Source organism: Sorex araneus, chromosome 6 (genome assembly GCF_027595985.1).
Source record: "Sorex araneus isolate mSorAra2 chromosome 6, mSorAra2.pri, whole genome shotgun sequence".
In the NCBI taxonomy this organism is placed as follows: domain Eukaryota; kingdom Metazoa; phylum Chordata; class Mammalia; order Eulipotyphla; family Soricidae; genus Sorex; species Sorex araneus.
Genome location: NC_073307.1, coordinates 164,150,836 through 164,166,822, shown reverse-complemented (window position 1 = coordinate 164,166,822; position 15,987 = coordinate 164,150,836). Strand labels below are relative to the sequence as shown.

General features: G+C 69.1%; 1 protein-coding gene across 3 annotated transcripts; it reads right to left on the bottom strand.

Annotated features, from left to right (window-relative positions):
• Positions 1-272: 272 nt before the first annotated feature.
• On the bottom strand, positions 273-15,704 carry PCNX3 (pecanex 3). 3 transcript variants are annotated; one of them, XM_055142171.1, is made up of 35 exons: positions 14,981-15,704; positions 14,517-14,704; positions 14,227-14,326; positions 14,092-14,131; positions 13,917-14,012; positions 12,648-13,775; positions 12,136-12,259; positions 11,886-12,061; positions 11,563-11,653; positions 11,270-11,405; positions 10,304-10,464; positions 9,626-9,779; positions 9,464-9,496; positions 9,158-9,329; positions 8,944-9,054; positions 8,611-8,702; positions 8,404-8,513; positions 8,222-8,327; positions 8,038-8,130; positions 7,807-7,957; positions 7,010-7,154; positions 6,689-6,866; positions 5,609-5,717; positions 5,335-5,464; positions 5,137-5,195; positions 4,828-5,043; positions 4,095-4,348; positions 3,062-3,292; positions 2,873-2,976; positions 2,472-2,619; positions 2,152-2,382; positions 1,797-2,071; positions 1,341-1,477; positions 966-1,264; positions 273-890 (listed from the first exon to the last, which is right to left on the bottom strand). In XM_055142171.1, the coding sequence occupies exons 1-35, from the start codon at positions 15,131-15,133 to the stop codon at positions 702-704; spliced, it is 6,120 nt and encodes a 2,039-aa protein (XP_054998146.1). In that variant the 5' UTR covers positions 15,134-15,704; the 3' UTR covers positions 273-701. The 3 variants fall into 3 exon arrangements, with proteins under 3 accessions (XP_054998146.1, XP_054998145.1, XP_004618478.2); XM_055142170.1 differs by having other exon boundaries at positions 11,886-12,064; positions 14,981-15,703; XM_004618421.2 differs by having other exon boundaries at positions 10,304-10,425; positions 11,886-12,064; positions 14,981-15,702.
• Positions 15,705-15,987: the final 283 nt, after the last annotated feature.

Genomic DNA, 15,987 nt, shown 5'->3' with positions numbered 1-15,987 from the left:
TGATCATGGCCAGAGTCAGCCCTCCGGAGCTGGACGCTCTGAGCACGTGAAAGAATTGGGGAGAAGTAGGAATGATGTGGATACAGAGAATTGCAGGCCACGGCTTGTGGGGGAACAGCTCTGGGAGGAAGTGGGCCCGGTCGGACTTGAACCCATCCTTCCCTTATCTCCAGCCTTAGCCCAAGCCCTGTCCCCTCCTCTGAGTTCATGCTGGGGACCTGAAACGCCTCCTCCCCTCCACCCAAACGATCCCAAGAAAGGAAACGGCGAAGCAAAATCAAAAATAGTGTTATTAATTCTGGTGTCTCTGAAGCACGGGGGGGCGGGGGGGGAAAGAAAGAAAGAAAAAAGGAAAGAAAGAAGAAATCCACCCTCCCATCTTCCAGCCCCGGCCCCAGGCCCAGGGGCCGTCAGTCCTGGCCACCGGCTCCAAGCGGGACCAGCCCATGGGGTTGGCTCTGAGGCCGGGCTGGGAGGCTGCCTGCCTCAGTGTGGGGCACCCACACCGGAACGAAGGACGAGAGAGCAGGGGTCAAGGTCAGAAGTCTGGGTCACTCAGTTCCGGTGCCCTGGCTAAGGCAGCCAAAGGCCAGGGTTCCGACGTGGAGCCAAAGCCACTCGGTTCTGTGGTCCGACAGAGAGGCCCAGAGGCCAGGGGTCCGAGCTCCTGGATCCGGGGTGGGATCCAGGGGTGATGGCCCTCAGTACTGATGCTCCAGCAGGGGCTGGGCAGCTGGGCTCTCCCGCTCCTCAGCTGGGACAGGCCAGTCCCCTGAGGCCCCTGTGGGCGTGTCACTCTTAGGAGCACTGCTGTCCAAGCCAGGAAGGTCCTGTGTGGCTCCAGGGGGCGAGGCGTCAGTGCTGACATCGGGGCTGAGGTCTAAGGGCGCCTGGGGGAGGAGAGAGGTTGGAGGAGAGCGGCCCTGAGCTCAGCCCCGGGAGCCGTCCTCCCTCAGGACCCTTACCTGAGATTTGGGGGTGCCTCCTTTGGGGCTCCCTGAGGCTGGCTCCCCATCAGATCCCCCCAGTCCCTTCCGACCCCCCAGGCTCCACTTCCCACTGGGACCCTCAGAACTGAGGATACCAGAGCCAGGGTGCCTGGGGGGCCGGGGGCCCTCAGCAGGGGCAGGTGACGCTGGGGGTGGTCCTGGGAGCCGAGGGGGTGGCCACTGCAGCAGAGGGGGGGGGCGACCGTCACCAGAGCCGCTGAGGGAAGGCCGCGGGCCCCAGGCGGGCCCTGAAGGGAGGGGCTGGTCGCCACTGCCTGTGGGAGACAGATAAGCGCGCGACCTCAGGCGGCTGTCCCCCTCGCCACTGCTTCCTGCCGGCCGCCTGCTCACCTGCCGTGTTCTCAGGCGTGGGGTGCGCCAGCGGGGGGTTGCTGCTGCTGAGGGAAGTCAAACCTCCGCCTCCAGCACAATCGGAGTCGTCCACATTGCCGCCGCTGTTGCAGCCCGCGCCGCAGCCCTTATGCAGCCTGAAGGGGCAGACGAGGTGTTGGGGGGACACGCGAGGGACAGGAAGCAAGACAGGGCACTTGCCCTGCACGCACTTAGGCCGGGGTTGATCCCCGGCACCCCATATGGACCCCCGAGTCCTGCCGGGAGGGATTTGGTCCCCACGCCTGGCCAGGCCCTGTCTCAAGAGCGCAGCCCGGGAGGCCGGGCCTTCTCCAGACGAGAGTGGGGGCTCCCGGCTGGCTCCCAGACGGCGCAGTTCTCTGCCGTGGCGCTCAGGAAGGCCCCGCCTTGCTCTGACTCCGTTAGGAGGCAGAGCTGGGGGCGGGCAAGGCTCACCTCTCCCAGCTCTGCAGCAGCCAGCGGGTGATGGCACCCAGGCTGACCGGGCCACCCCACAGCGCCCGCAGCTGCGGGTGGCTGCCGGCCAGCGAGGTGGTGAGGGGCGACACGTAGATGGGGTAGCCTAAAGGCTGGTCACAGGAAGAATTAATCATGTTGCGAAGTGCCTGCTTGGCGTTCTGGATGCTTCCACGCTCAGGGTTGCGATTGCGTAGGAACACAAGCTCCTGCTGCTGTCCGGCCCAGAGGCCACGCACGCACTCGCGGTTCACCTGCGTGGGGCCAAGAGAAAGCAATCAGGAGGGCGGGGCGGGCCCCGGGTGGGCGGGGCTCCCGGGAGGGCGGGGCCCACCTTGATAACGCGGAAGCTGAGATGCCGCCGGTTGAGCATGATGATCTTATACTCATCTGAGGCATCGTCCAGCACGTGGCGCAGTGCCAGCAGCGAAGGCGTGTTGCTGAGGATGGCGCTGCGCCACGCGGGGTCCCCCTCGTGTGAGATGACCAGCCGCTCCTCATTGGCGGCGATAGCGTCGTACAGGGCAGCTGGCTCCTCGTACTCATCCGGGGAGGTGAAGTGGTCCTGGAGGGGAGGCCGGGTCAGCGGCCCCCCAGGGGAGCGCCCCCTCCCCCCTCAGCCCCCGCGCGCGCCTGCTGGGGTACAGCGCCCACCTGGTGAAGCTTGAGGGCCATGCGCACCCCAGGGGCCACCACCCGGTGGAGCAGGTCCATGTCGGCAAAGACCCACTCGTCACGTGGGGAGGTGATGCGGAAGTCCCCCTTGAACAGGGCGTGCAGGCCGTACAGGAAGGGCTCCAGGCTGGGGGGAGCGAGACTTCAAAGCTCCACCCTGGGTCCGGCCGGGCCTCAGTCTCCCCACTGTGACCAGGAGGCCAGTCTCTGGCTGTGTCCCTCATGGGGGGCGAGGGGGAAAGGGCGGGGGGCAGAAGCAAGCCAGATGCCACAGCAGAGAGGCAACTCCCAAGCAGGGCTGCTGGGGGTCTCTGGGGGCCTGGGCAGGGAGGGAGGAGGAGGGGGGAGCGGGGAGGCACAGGGTAGCTGGGGGCGCTCACCTGGCAGACATGCTGTGCGAGGCCGTCCCCAGGGCCCGGCGACCCAGCACACAGAGGCCGAAACACAGCGTGACCAGCGGCGAATTCCAGTCCTGGTCCACGGGCTGCGGGACAAGAAGGCCGTCCTCAGGGGCCGGCTCAGCCCGGGGACGGGCAGGGCGGAGGCAGGGGAGCCGTGGGGGGCCAGACCTGGCCGCGCCGGGAGGCGCAGTACTGCACCCACTCCAGGTGCACGGCGCAGAAGGCAGGCAGGGAGAGGCCCGAGAGCCGGAGGTCATAGTCCTCGTCCACGCTCAGCGAGAAGGTGGGGTCCGAGTCGGCGTAGCCCGGGGCCCGCACGGGCCTCAGCGCGGCCGCGATGCCCTCGTGGCTCAGCCAGGCCTCCAGCTTCGGCGAGCGGCTCACGTAGTAGATGATGCTCTGAGGGGAGACGAGGGGGTACAGGAGGGAGTGACGGGGTTGGGGCCGTCCTCACCTCCCCATGGGGCTGTGTCAGGCGGGAGTGGCCTGGGGAGAATGGGGCCACCCCTGAGAGCCACCCGGGTCGAGGAGGACCGGAGACTCCGTGTCCACGGAAGGTCTCCGGCGTCCTGTGTGGCAGAGGAGACGAGACTCGACAGACGGGCCGCAGTGACCCAGCAGGGCAGAGCCGGGCGTCCACCTGGAAGGGCACTGCACCCCAACTCCGCCCGCTCCGTCCCCGGAAGCTACGGGACCCAGGGACCCAGACCCAGGCCAGGCTGAGCTGTGGGGAGCTCTGCAGCCCCAGGGGTCCGGGTGCCTGGTGGCGTAACGGCCACAGGACTCTGCCCACCCATCTCTGGGCTGTGGCAGAGACTGCTGGCTACCCGGCAAGCGTCTGGGCAAGCGGGAGGCTTTAGGAAGGAAAGCAGCTGGCATGGCCAAGGGTCCTGGCAGTGTGAGGCTGGCAGGGGAACTGAGATTCCGGGTGCTGCCTGGGGACGGAGTCAGGGGACTGGCGCTCTGTCCTGGCAGAGCCGTGGCATCTGGGGTGGGAGGGGGACATAGCGGCCACCAGGGAGCAGGTCCCAGGAGCAGGGGTCCAGCTGGGGAGCTGTGGCAGGGCCCAGACACCAAAGCCTGGACAAAGACCACTGTCCTTGCTGGGAGGAATGTGGGGTGCCCTCCCAGGGGCACCCACGGGCCAGGAGCCTCGTGCCGCACTCCGGCCTGTCCCGGCGGAGCTGCCCCCGTGGCACACCTTGACGTAGTAGGTGATGAGGATCTTGCGGAGGTCGAAGACCTGCAGCATGGACGCCGCGTTGTTGTCGCTGATGCTGTAGCCCTCCAGCACGTACTTGCTGGCTGTCACCTCCCAGGCCAGCCAGCGCTGCCCGAAGGCGGCGTTGAAGGACAGGACGCGTGGCAGGTGGCCCGGCTCGCAGCAGCAGCAGCCCTCATCCTCCTCCACGCCCTCCGTGATGGCCTCCACCTCGCGCTGCTGGCAGTAGGTCCCTGGGGGGCGCGGGGACAGCGGGCAGGGGGGCTCGCCTTGCACGTGGCTGACCCAAGTTTGATCCCTGGTGCCACAAATGGTCCCCTGAGCCCCCACCGGGGGTAACCTGAGCCCAAAGCCAGGAGTCGGCCCTGAGCACAGCTGGGTGTGGCCCCCAAACCCAAACCAAAATGGGCCCCTGTGGTAAGGGGGAGACAAGGTGGCCTGGTCAGGACCCCCATCCCAGCCAGCTCGCTCCCCTATGAGCACCCCGGCGGGAGTGGAGGCCGGTCCCTGTGTCGGCGGACTGGTGGTGGCGCGGAGAGAGGAGCCCCTTTCTCCAGAGGCTGTGGGGCTCAGGGGCCTGGGGTCCAGGAGCGGCAGCTGGTGCAGGGACGGGGCAGGAGCTGGGCACGTGTGTCCAGGGTGGGGCGGGTCTGAGCCTGGCACTCACCCTGGCAGCGGGACCCCGCAGCCTCCCGGCCGTGCACACACTCACCCCGGAACTCCAGACCGCGCAGCTGGAAGGTGATGAGGCCGTTGCCGACCTCGATGAGGTGCACCAGGGCGTTGAGGTAGTCCGAGGCCAGCACGAAGCAGTCGCCGGGGCCGTAGTTGCCCCAGCGGCCGAGCACCAGGTCCCCACACAGCGTGTGCTGCAGCGAGCGCGTCAGGTGCTCGTAGAAGATGGAGTTGAGGTTGTTGTCGTCGGCGCCTGCCACCAGGACAGACAGTGGGGGGGGGGGGGCTCAGTGCCGTGCTCCCCAGCCAGCCAGCCCGCCCGCCCGCCCACCCGCCCCGTACCCACCCGGGTTCCGGTCCAGCTGCGTGACCAGGCGGGTGTTGGAGTGGTCCACGCGTTTAGTGCTGTGCAGAGAAGACGGGCAGGTGGCAGGGGGCCAGGCGGGCTGTCGTGCCCTCTGAGCGCCCAGACCCCGGGGTTCCCTGGCAGGCACCACAGCCGCGGGCCTCACCCCGCCTCGGCCGGGCTCCGCCGCACACTCACTTGTAGTCTCGCTCCCAGAACTTGAGGGGCCGCGCGTAGGACATGATGAACACGGCGCTGCCCAGCAGGGGGTTCAGCGGCGTGGAAAAGAGCGCCGAGAGCAGAGCCTGGATGAACAGCATGGCCGAGTCTGGACACGAGTCAAGGAGATGACGGCACACGGAACCCTGCCCGCCACCCCCCCGCACCACGGCCCTCCCCCGCCCTCCGTCCCTCCCAGTCACGGCCGTTCCTGCAGGCCCCCCACCCGGGCAGCGGGCAGCAGGCAGGGTACGTGGCACAGCGAAGGGCTGGGCGAAAGCGTGGAAAGCCGAGCCCCAGGTGATCTGCCAGGGCGCGATGTAGGTCAGCACGAAACGGAGCTTGTACAGCAGGTCCCACAGCTGGCAGGTGAGAGAGGGAGAGGCCGTCACTCGGACGGGGCCCCCTCCGCGCCCCGGCCTCCCCACCGGCTACCCCGTGGCCCTCTCTAAGTCAAGATCACTTCCCACCCCCACCCCCGGGGGTGCTGGTCCCCCCGCCACCCTCACAGCACCAGCTGGGGACTCCTCCCACCGCCCCATCTCACAGGCAGGAAGGCCGAGGCCCAGAGAAGGGGGTGGCCCTGGCAAAGACGGTCACCCGAGCACACCAGGCCCCCAGTGTCGGAGACAGGGGCCTTCCCCACGGGGCTTCGGGTCAGGGACAGCCACAGACCCTGCCAAAGGGACAAGTCGACACCTGTCCCCTGGGTCTGACTCCCCAGGCAAGAAGTAAGCCCGGGGGCGCAGGCAAAGAGATAGCTCAGGGTCAGTCTCAGACCTGGCTGCCAGGGACCCCAAGTGCCATCTCTGGCATGGCGTGACCCCCTGCGCACTGCCCTGGAGCCTGCATGCTCTGCCCTGTGGCCGTCCGCACGGCTGGGCCCATGCAGTGCCACAGGGCCAGTAAAGCCAGCAGCGCCTGGGCCCACCCTGCCCCCGTGGGTCAGAAAAAGGTCCACAACACGGGGTCCCGGCAGGCCACTGGCAGTGTCCAGCAGAGCAGGCTCGGCCCCTGCAGAGCCGGCCATGCGCACAGCAGACAGGGCGGCGTCCACAGCCAGCCTGGGCTGCAGCCTCAGCTGGTCTCCGAGGCCAGGGTGTCCAGAGAAGGCCACCCCGATCACCCCACGCTTGGGGGAGGGGGTGACAGGTCAGAGAAGGGCTGGCGGCAGGCAGACCGGGCTCAGACCCCAGCTGCCCACTGACTCTCGGGGCCCCCCGGCCCCCTCCACACCTCGGGGGTTTCTCTGCTCCTTGAGGAGCTGTGGGTGGCCCACGGTGGGGGTGCAGGATGCAGGAACTCCGGGGGCGCGGCCCGGCTGGGGTCTCACCTTGCTGCACAGCAGGGACATGAGAAAGTAGTCGAGCAGGAAGCCCTGGGACAGGCGTGGGTAGTCGAAGTGGAAGAGCAGCACGGTGAAGGCCAAGGTCAGGTACTGCTGGGGCGGGCAGCAGAAGGCCGAGCGCAGCAGCTTCAGCCCGGCCACGGTCATGAGCAGGGCCCGGCAGCTGGCGGCCAGGACACGTGTCAAGGCCAGGACCCAAAGGGAAGACTCCCTCTCGATGCCTTTGGGGGACACGGGAGTCCCTCCAGGCGGGGGCCCTCCCTCTCTGGGCTGCGGGGGCGCCGAGGGGGGACGGGGCGCGCTCACTAGAGGCAGAACTTGTCGGGGTGGCTGACGACGGTGTGGGCGTCCACCGTGAGGGCGTTGAGCACCACGGCGGGGTAGATGAGGTACTTCTCCACGCACTGCAGGCCGGCGTAGAGCTTCTCAAACCACATTACCTGGGCCGCGCCTGGAACCCAACGCGGACAGCTGTGGACGGCTGCGGCCAGCCCCTGGAGGGCTGGACCAGATGCTCAGAGGGAAACGCAGGGCACATGCGCCAGGGCCCTGGACCCACAGGGGCCCAACCTCTGCAGTTCTAGTATAGGGAAGCAGGCGTGGAGCCCACCCATCCCGCGAGGGCAGGCCGGCAGTGGCCTGGGCCACAGGACCCTTCAGAAGGGCCGCGTGGCCTGCGCGGGATGCAGCTGTGTGGGATGCTGGCCCTGCGACAGCCTCCCAGCCCGCCGGAAAACCCGCAATCGCCGGGGAGGGCACTCAAAGGGCTGGGGTGCCCTCCTGGCATGCGCGGGGCCCCGGATTTGCTCTCTGGCACTCCTGGCCCCAGCAAGGGAGGCCCAGGTGGCCTCCAGCTCCGCTGGGAAAGTCCAAAAATAAACAAACACTGAAACAAATCCAGACAATGACCGGTGGACCCGCCAGTGGTGAAATCATGCGCCAGGCACATCCAGGCCCCAGGGAACCGCCTGTAACTTGGGCCGGAGCCCAAGGGCCCTGGGATTCCACTTCCACCTCCTCCGAGGAGGCGCGGCCAGGAAGGCGCAGGGTGTGTGGGCAGAGGGCGCCCCCTGCTGGCACGGCACCCTCCCCCCCCCACTCACCGCGCACTTCATACTGGCTATACTCCAGCGGCTTCAGCAGCGGCTGCGACAGGCAGAACCAGGGCAGCTGCTTGCGGAGCTGCGGCAGCAGGTAGTGCGTGAAGAAGCCCACGGCCCCCGCCAGCGCGTACAGCACGAACCCCAGCACCGACTGCGGGAGGGCGAGACGGAGGCTGAGTCTGGGCGGCAGGCCCGGGGCAGGGGTGGGGGACCCCCACCCGTCGCACACACCTTCAGGGCGATGAAGACGGTGCTGGCGCTGATGGCGAAGGTGAGCACGGCGATGACCACGCACATCACCAGGTCCGAGTGCAGGACCTCGCGCTGTAGCCGGGAGAGCAGTGTGGGTGCCCGGGCCCACCCCGTCAGCCCCCCTCCAGGGAAAGTGCCCCTGGCGGCGGTGGCGCCTCCTCACCACCGACTGCCGCATCTTGTCGGGGAGCGGGTCTGGGGGCTCAGCCCGGGCCGTCTCCAGGCTCCGCTCCTCCAGCTCGGGGAAGAGCTTGCTCCGGATCAGAGACCTGGCGGGCAGGCGGGTGGTCAGGGGCGGTGCCAAGCCACTGTCCCCTCCACGGACAGGCCCCGGCGGGCACCCACCAGAGCACGGTGGGGTCACTGCTCTGCCGGCTCAGGTGGTAGGACAGCGCCACCAGGAGGCCGCAGAAGATGGAGAAGAGGACCGGCACGTGCTGCTCTGGCCAGGGGCTCTGGGGAGAGAAGGGGCTCAGGGCGTGGGGGGAGGGGCACGGGTGCCCCGGGGCTCCTGCACGCTTCCCTCTCCCCATCCCTCTCCCCATCCCATACCTTGATGGCCCCGAGGCAGAAGCCGTAGAGCAGGGCGGCGGCCAACAGGCTTCGGGACAGGCTGAAGACGGCGGTGAGCGGGCTGGTTGCGGCTACCAGTGAGAGGGAGCAGGTGAGGCCTCCCCGCGCCTGACCCCTGGGGGGGCCTGTTCTCTGCTCCCCTCGGCCCTGGCCAGCCTCCAGGCCGTCCCGAGAAAGCTGGCAGGGGGCTTCTGTGGCTGTGCTGAGGGTTCCAAGCCGGGTTGGCGGGGTGCGAGACAAACACCTTCACCCCTGCACCCTGTCCCGTGACGTAGCTCATGTGGGGTACACCGAGCCCCCGCGGGCTCCTACCTGTGCCCCCGAAGCCGTGCATGTCGATCTGCTCCAGCAGGTACATGAGACAGGTGTTGACCTGGGGCAGGAGGCCCAGCAGGAAGACGAACGGGAAGCACAAGGTGAACACTGCGGGGAAGGCACAGCGGGCCGTGAGCCGGCCAGTCCCCCACCCGCACACACGCCCCGGGGCCGCACCCATCGGGGCCACCGCAGTCCTAGCCCGTCTGACCGGTGGCCACGTCGCGGGCGCAGAAGAAGAAGGAAGCGGAGAAGAGAGTGAGGCCGTAGAGGGAGATGGGCGGGAAGGGCTGCGCCGAGCCCAGGGCGTCCAGCAGCCAGATGAGCAGGCAGCAGACGCAGAAGTACACGGGCCGGCTGTACGCGATCACCCAGTTGTGGCCCTGCGGAGGGGACCCCGACCCCGAGTCACACAGGCACCGGCCCGGGCCCAGCGTGGGGGGCAGCAGGGGGTCCCGGGGACCTGGCCCTCCCCGCCACCCCGGACCAGCCAGTGGGGGAAGGCGCTGGTGCTCACGTGCATGGGCGAGGCGGCGTCAGGCTGGACACTCTGAAAGAGACCATGGGCACGTTGGCACTGAGAGCCAGGCCCCGTCCCAGCATGGGGCTCGGACCCAGCCGGCCTCGCGTGCAGAAGGGGGGAGCCGGGCGACAGGGCAGCCCGCTGGGCGCCACTGACCTTCAGCAGGGAGTACTGGCAGGACGCGATGACCAGGCAGAACTGGAAGACCCAGATGTCGGTGAAGAAGCCCTTGAGCAGCAGCAGGTAGCCCAGGAAGGCCACGAGGCTGCTCAGGCCCACGCCCACGACATTCTCCAGCAGCCCCCGCGTCCTGCGGGAGTGGGGTCAGCGTGAGCACAGGGCGGGGCCACCCAGACCTGCACCCACACCCACCTGAGACGGCGTCTGCTCCCCCCTGCAGACCCCAAGGGCACCTCCCGGGGGCGGGAGTCTGCACGCCCTGGGCCATGCTGCACTATGCCAGGCAGGCAGTGCCCGGGCAGACCCTGAGCACAGCTCCTGGCACATCTCCACGCTCGTGTCTGAGCGGCCTCCCTCTCCTCGGATAAGTGGGGGAGCGGGGAGGCCGGGGGTGCTCAGGAGTGATTCCTGGCGGGACGCTGGGTGCCAGGGACTGGACCGGAGCTGGCCACATGCGAGGCAAGAGCCCATCCCTGATCCGGCTTAAGGTTTTCCTTCGGTTTCAGGACTTGACTTAATCACGTCAGACACGGCGAATACACAATTATGGGTGAGTGAGGGAAGCGATCTGCGGGGACCTGGGCGACTAATGGGACCGGAGACCCACCCTGGGGTTCCAGAAGTCCCCCGGGCCGGCAGGCGGAGGGCACTCACCGGTCCAGCAGGGCCAGCAGCGCGAGCCGCTCGTAGCGCACGGAGGTCCAGCGGCCGGGCAGCAGCCAGTACTTGTAGCTGTGCTGGGCGCGGGGCGGCGCCTCCTCCATCAGCGTCTGCTCCTGGGGTTCGTGCAGGGATTCCTGGTCCAGCAGGTCAAACTGCGGCCCCCACAGCCACGCCCATCAGCCCCGCACCCCCGCCTGCGCCCTCGCCACCCGCCCCCTCCAGCACACACGGGCTGGGAGACTGTGTCCTTCCGCAGAGCGCCCCGGCCGGCCCTGGCCGCCTGCACAGGGCCCTGCTCCTCACTCCTGGATGTCGCTGCAGGCTGCCGGGGGCCAGAGATGAGCTCCCACGTTTGCCCGGCTCGGCAGCGTGCCTGCTGCCTCCTGGACTCAGGGAAGTCCAGCTGGGCCTTTGCCTGGACAAGGCCACGAGGGGTCGTGCTGACCAAGCGCTGGTCTGAGAACAGAGCTGGGTGCTGAGGCCGCTCTCTGGGCTTGGGGGGGGCCTCTGCGCCAGTACGTGCCGACTCTGCGGGGACCGGACCCAGGCACAGACCAGAAGGTGCTGGCCCTGCTGGCGAGGCCGGGGCTTCCAGGCAGCAGCCACGTGGCTGCTCTCAACTGCCAGGGCGGGCGAACCACGGGCACCCATCCACAAGGGCACCCACTGCCCCAACTGACTGCAGGCCCCTCTGGGATCAGAACGCACTTGGCTTCCACGGGGGCGCAAGCAGCGCTGCACGCGGCTTGTACTTGCAGGGCCCCATGCTTGCTCCCTAACACCGTGTGGCCCCCCGGCGCCCCCCCAGCCCCTCCAGACACCACCCCCACCTTGGCACTGCAAGGTCCAAGTCCAGACCTGCCCGCTGTGCCCGCCAACAGATCAGCCCACAGTCTGCAACCCCCGCGTGGCCCCCCACGACCAGAGCCTCTCCGGGGGCGGGCCCCGCCTCCTCACCTCGGGGATCTCCAGGGGCACTCGGCGCACCTGCATGCCCTGCAGGACTACGGGCCGCGGCGGCAGCAGGTTCAGGCCTCCCGCCACCTCGGGCACGTCGGCAGAGTGGAAGCTGGACGAGTGGGAGTGGCGGTCCCTGAGGGAGCAGAGCCACGGGCGCAGGGTCACCAAGACGGCCAGAGGAGCCAGGACAGGCGGAGGCCCAGGCCCGGGTCCCTGCTCCCCGCTCCCGGGCCCCAGGCTCGGGCCACCCCACGAGGAGGGAGGGAGGCCGCTGGGGCGCGCAGACTCACCAGGCCCCGTTGGCCGGCTGCTCGCCCTGCTGTCCCACGGGGTTCTCGTAGCCGCCGCCAGCCAGGCCGAAGGTGTAGGAGCGCCGCACGCCTGGGACGGGGGTGGGACAGTGAGGGACGGGAAGAGAACCGCGTGCCGTGCCTCCCCCGGGGGATGCGGCAGCCTCCGGGAGGGTCTGCAGGCTTGAGGGCACCCTCCCCCCCTACAGCCACTTCTGGAATGGTCCTGAACTCGTCCTCATTCAAGCCTTATTTTGGACCACGCCTCAGTTTCCCTTCTTGGTGCCGGGGGGCCCTGGCGGAGCGGAACACAACGGGCTCACCACTCTCGTCGTAAAAGTAGTGCACGGCGCCCTCGGAAGTGTCGTCGAAGGTGCAGGCCTCGTGCACGTTGGCGCCCGCGCGGGTCAGCAGCAGGGTGGACGCGAAGTGCAAGGCTGAGGGTAGTGTGAGCGCTCGCGAGTGGGAGGCGGCGCGGCCCCGCTGGGCCTCCTGCAGGCTGCTGTGAGGGGGCAGTGGGGGGTCAGTCCCGAGCACACAGGGGGGCCCCCGCCCCGCATTCAGGGGGCTCACCTGGGAGGGGAGCCCATGACGGAGGCAGGGGGCGTCGGGTTGCTGCCGGCGTTGTGGCGCCTGCGGATGGCCTGGGTGCGTCGGACGCTGCTTGAACGGTCTCGTTTGCTGGTGTCCTCGGCGGCTGGCCGGAGAGAGGCGCAGAGCGTGAGTGACAGGCCTGATGGTCACAGGGCCTGCTGCCTGGAGCTCGAGGTCAGGCCAAGCCCCCACTACTCCCTGCCAGGGCCCTGGGTCCAGCCTGGCCAACCTGACCCCTCACTCAACTAGCAGCCACGTCAGACCCCAGAACGCTTTGTGCTGCACAGAGGGTCGGGAGGCGGAGTGGATGCTGGCCCTGAGCTGGCACTGTGGTGTTGCGGCCTCAGTGGCCCGCTGCTGTCCCCACTCGCCCGAGGGTTTGCCTGACGGGCCCCTCACCGGTGTCCCCGTCATCTGCTACAAGGCCCCCGACTGGCCCCAAGCAGAGGCCCAGACAGCTCAGCACCCCGCCCCCCGCCCCCCGCACTCACCTCCCCCGGTGGCACCTTCCTCCTGCAGCTCCCCCCGCCAGCCAGGCTGGTTGGCATCGGGTCCCCTGCGGGCCTCAGCGGGTAGCACCGTGGGCTCCCCGGCACCCAGGTCCACCCCAGCCTGGGCCTCCAGCTCAGCCTTGGAGCCAGCCAGGGGGCCCCTGAGCACGTCACCCCCAGCCCCGTCCATGCTCAGCACGCGGGCATGCGTCTTGGCGCTGGCGGTACTAGGTGTCCGCTGGGCCCCATAGGGCCGCTTTGGGGGCACAGCGGTCCCCTCCTCGACCCCATGGGGGGCCCGTCGCTTCCGGGCGCCTCCAGCCGCACCCCGGGAGCTCTCGGGGGAGTAGCCGGAAGCCGAGGAGGAGCTGTCGGAACTGTAGCGGCGCTGGGAGCGGAGGCTGGAGGCCGGGCTCAGCTCACTGCCCTCGCTCGTGTCTTCGTCCTCGAAGAAGCCGCCCCCCTCCAGCAGGGGCCGGCGAGGGGCACGGCCGGGGGGCGAGTGTCTCCGCAGGGGCGGCCGCCGTTTGCCCGGCCGCAGCAACGCCAAGTCCTTGGGCCGCACAACCAGCAGCGGCTCGGCCGGGCCTGGGGGCGTGCCGGCTCCAATGACGGTATCAAAGGAACGGAGCGTGTCATCCGAGGGGACGCCGGCGTCAGGGGAGGCCGGGAGCTCAGCCTCAGACGGTGGGTCTGTGTCGCTGCCCTCGGCAGCCGGCCCGCCCGGGGGGCTGTCGAGGTGCGTGGAGTTGGTCTTCTCGCTCTTGAAGCTGCTCACGGTCTCTCGGTCCGTGCCGCTGAAGCAGGAGTCCGAGGAGCCCGCCTTCTGGGCCAGGGGCTCCCCCGAGCTGCGCCGGTCCAGGGGCTGGTAGCCGCCCACTCCCCGCCGGGACTCCCGGCGGCTGCTGGTCCTCACCAGGGCGCGGTCCGGCCGGGTGAGGGTCAGGAAGCTCTTGCTCAGCTCCTGGCTGAGGCTGCCCTTCAGCAGGGGGCTCAGCGGCGTGTCCACCACGCTGCTCCCGCCCCAGGGGACGCCCCCTCCAGCCAGCGGAGAGCGTTCGGAAGAGTCGGTGCTGGGGAGAGACGGGTCCGGGATGCCCCCTGGGGGCGTCTGCGGAAGGTCTCCAACTGTCAGGGACAGGAAAGGACAGGAGCTGAAGAGAGGGGCCCTCTGGACACCCGTGAGCCCGGCCCGGGGGGAGGACATTCACGAGCCCCCCCTTCCGGTGGGGCCAGCATGCCGCAGGGGAACCCCGGGGTGCCACGCACTCAGCTTCTCCTGTGAGCTCAGCTTCAGCATCTCGCGGTCGGCGGAGGTGACGATGACGTTGTTGCTGCCCTGTTCCCGCACCAGCTCCTTGATGTCTGCGGCAGAGCGCGGCCGTCAGCTGCAGCCCTGGCGCCCGGAGGTGCCACGAGCATCCAGAGCCACAGCAGCACCTACCTCGAAGGGGCCCGGAGTCGTCCATCCGGGGAAGCAGCTCCTGAGCCAAGGCACAGAGAGGAAAGAGAGGTGAGGGGCGGTGCGTGGGGACGGGCTCCGTGGGCAGGGTGGGCTGAGAGCCGGGGCCACGCTCACCGAGACCTGGTTGAAGCCAAACACGGAGTGCTGGGAGCTACAGCGCACGGGGGGCGTGGAACTCACTTTCCGGAACACCGTCATCTCCACGCCGGGGTCCCTGGCAAAAGACAGCATCTCACCTCCCCTCTGCACGGTGCTTCCTCACATTACACACACAAACACACACACACACACACACACACACACACACACTTCTCAGGGACTCCAGTTCAATTCCAGCTGACAGTAGATCCACCACTCCGGGGGGCCTGACCCGGCCCCGTCACCACACTGCCCAGACCACCAACCTGGGTGGATTGCTGTCCCCCTGGGCCGCCTCCTCCTCTGCCTCCCCCACGGTGGAGCTGCGCTTCTCCACAATCTCCCCCTGGTCGAACATAGCATGCAGCCGGTAGTTGACAGTCTTGATGGTCGCGAAGATGACAGCCACCACCAGGCAGTACACGCCGGCCACCATCAGGCTGGGGGGCAGGACCTGCAGGGGCAGCAGATCTGAGCCCTCCTCCCACAGCCCTGCGGGGAGCTGGGATCCCCACACCCTCGGGCCAGGAGGGGGAGGAGCGCCCTCCAAGAGGGACCGGAGATTAAGGTGGGGGGTTCAAGGTCACCCGCATCAGGCAAGGGAAACTCGGCCCGGAATCCTCTCGGCATCCCTACTCCCGAGACACACCCCCCGACTCCGGCCGGGCCGCGGACAGCCAGCCGTCCAGGCTGTGCCTGGCAGGCGCCGCCGGCGGCGACAGCAACTCACCATGTACAGGAGGAAGGGGAAGGTAAGCAGGAAGATCCAGACGTAGAGGTGGAAGCAGTTGGAGAAGGTGCTCTGGTGCGGGTCGAAGAACCAACCGCCGGTGAGCGAGGCCCACACCCCCTGGCGCAGAATCTGCAGCACCTGCGACCCCATGGCCCCGCCGCTGCTGCGCGCGCCCCCCTCCCGGGACCCTCATCAGGGCGGCCCCCGGCCCATGCCCCGCCTGGCGCCCGAGGGCCCCGGGGCCCGGCCTCGCGCTCACGCCATGGCCTCCCCCGGCCGGGGAGCGGGCTCGGCGGGGCGCGGGTGCGGGCAGGGGGCGGGGCCGGCCCGGCGGTCAGCGGTGCGAGGCCCGGGCGCGGGGGTGGAGCCGCATCAGGGGCGGGGTGCGGGCCCCCACCCCCGGCCCGCGAGTGCTCCGAGGGGCCGAGCTGGCAGGCGGGTCCGGGACACGGGCCGGGCACCCGCCGGCAGCATCCAAAGGTGGGCGTGGGGCGGGTGTTCCGGGGGTTGCAGGCGTCGGCGCCCTCGCCTCCCGCCCCGGGAGAGCCCGGGACCCGAAGGTCCACTTCCGGGGTCACAGGTCACTCGTTTAGGGCTTCGCGCTGGCCCGGCTTCAGCGGGATCCGACCCAAGGGGGAGGCCGGAAGAAGGAGCCGCGAGCCGCCAGCGGACAGTGGCGCATGCGCCCGGCCGGTCCAGCGGGGACCCGGAAAAGGAAAGCCTGCCGGCACGGGCGCGCACGCGCAGGGCGGCGGAGGCGAGGAGGGCGGCGGGGAGCTCTTTGGGCGTGCGCAGAGCCTGGTCTAAGGGAGGAGACGAGGCGCAAACTTGAGGCGCTTCGCCGCATGCGCACAAACAGGCATGGCCACCCTGCGGAACCGAAGGGCTAGTGGAGTGGCCATTGGCCAATGGCCGCTGTATCGTGTTAACTGGCGCAAAATTCTTCCAATGAGCTACTGGGGGCGGGGAGAAGGGTGGGGGCGAGAAGCCCCGGAGCGGCCGCT

What these genes read in the sequence shown, in the direction of transcription:
- PCNX3 (XM_055142170.1), bottom strand. Translation starts at nt 15,133, where the DNA reads ATGGGGTCGCAGGTGCTGCAGATTCTGCGCCAGGGGGTGTGGGCCTCG. An exon ending in AGTGACCCCACCGTGCTCTG is followed by an intron (nt 8,328 to 8,403) that starts GTGGGTGCCCGC and finishes CCTGCCCGCCAG; the next exon opens with GTCTCTGATCCGGAGCAAGC. An exon ending in TGTCCCTGCTGTGCAGCAAG is followed by an intron (nt 5,718 to 6,688) that starts GTGAGACCCCAG and finishes CTCACCTGCCAG; the next exon opens with CTGTGGGACCTGCTGTACAA.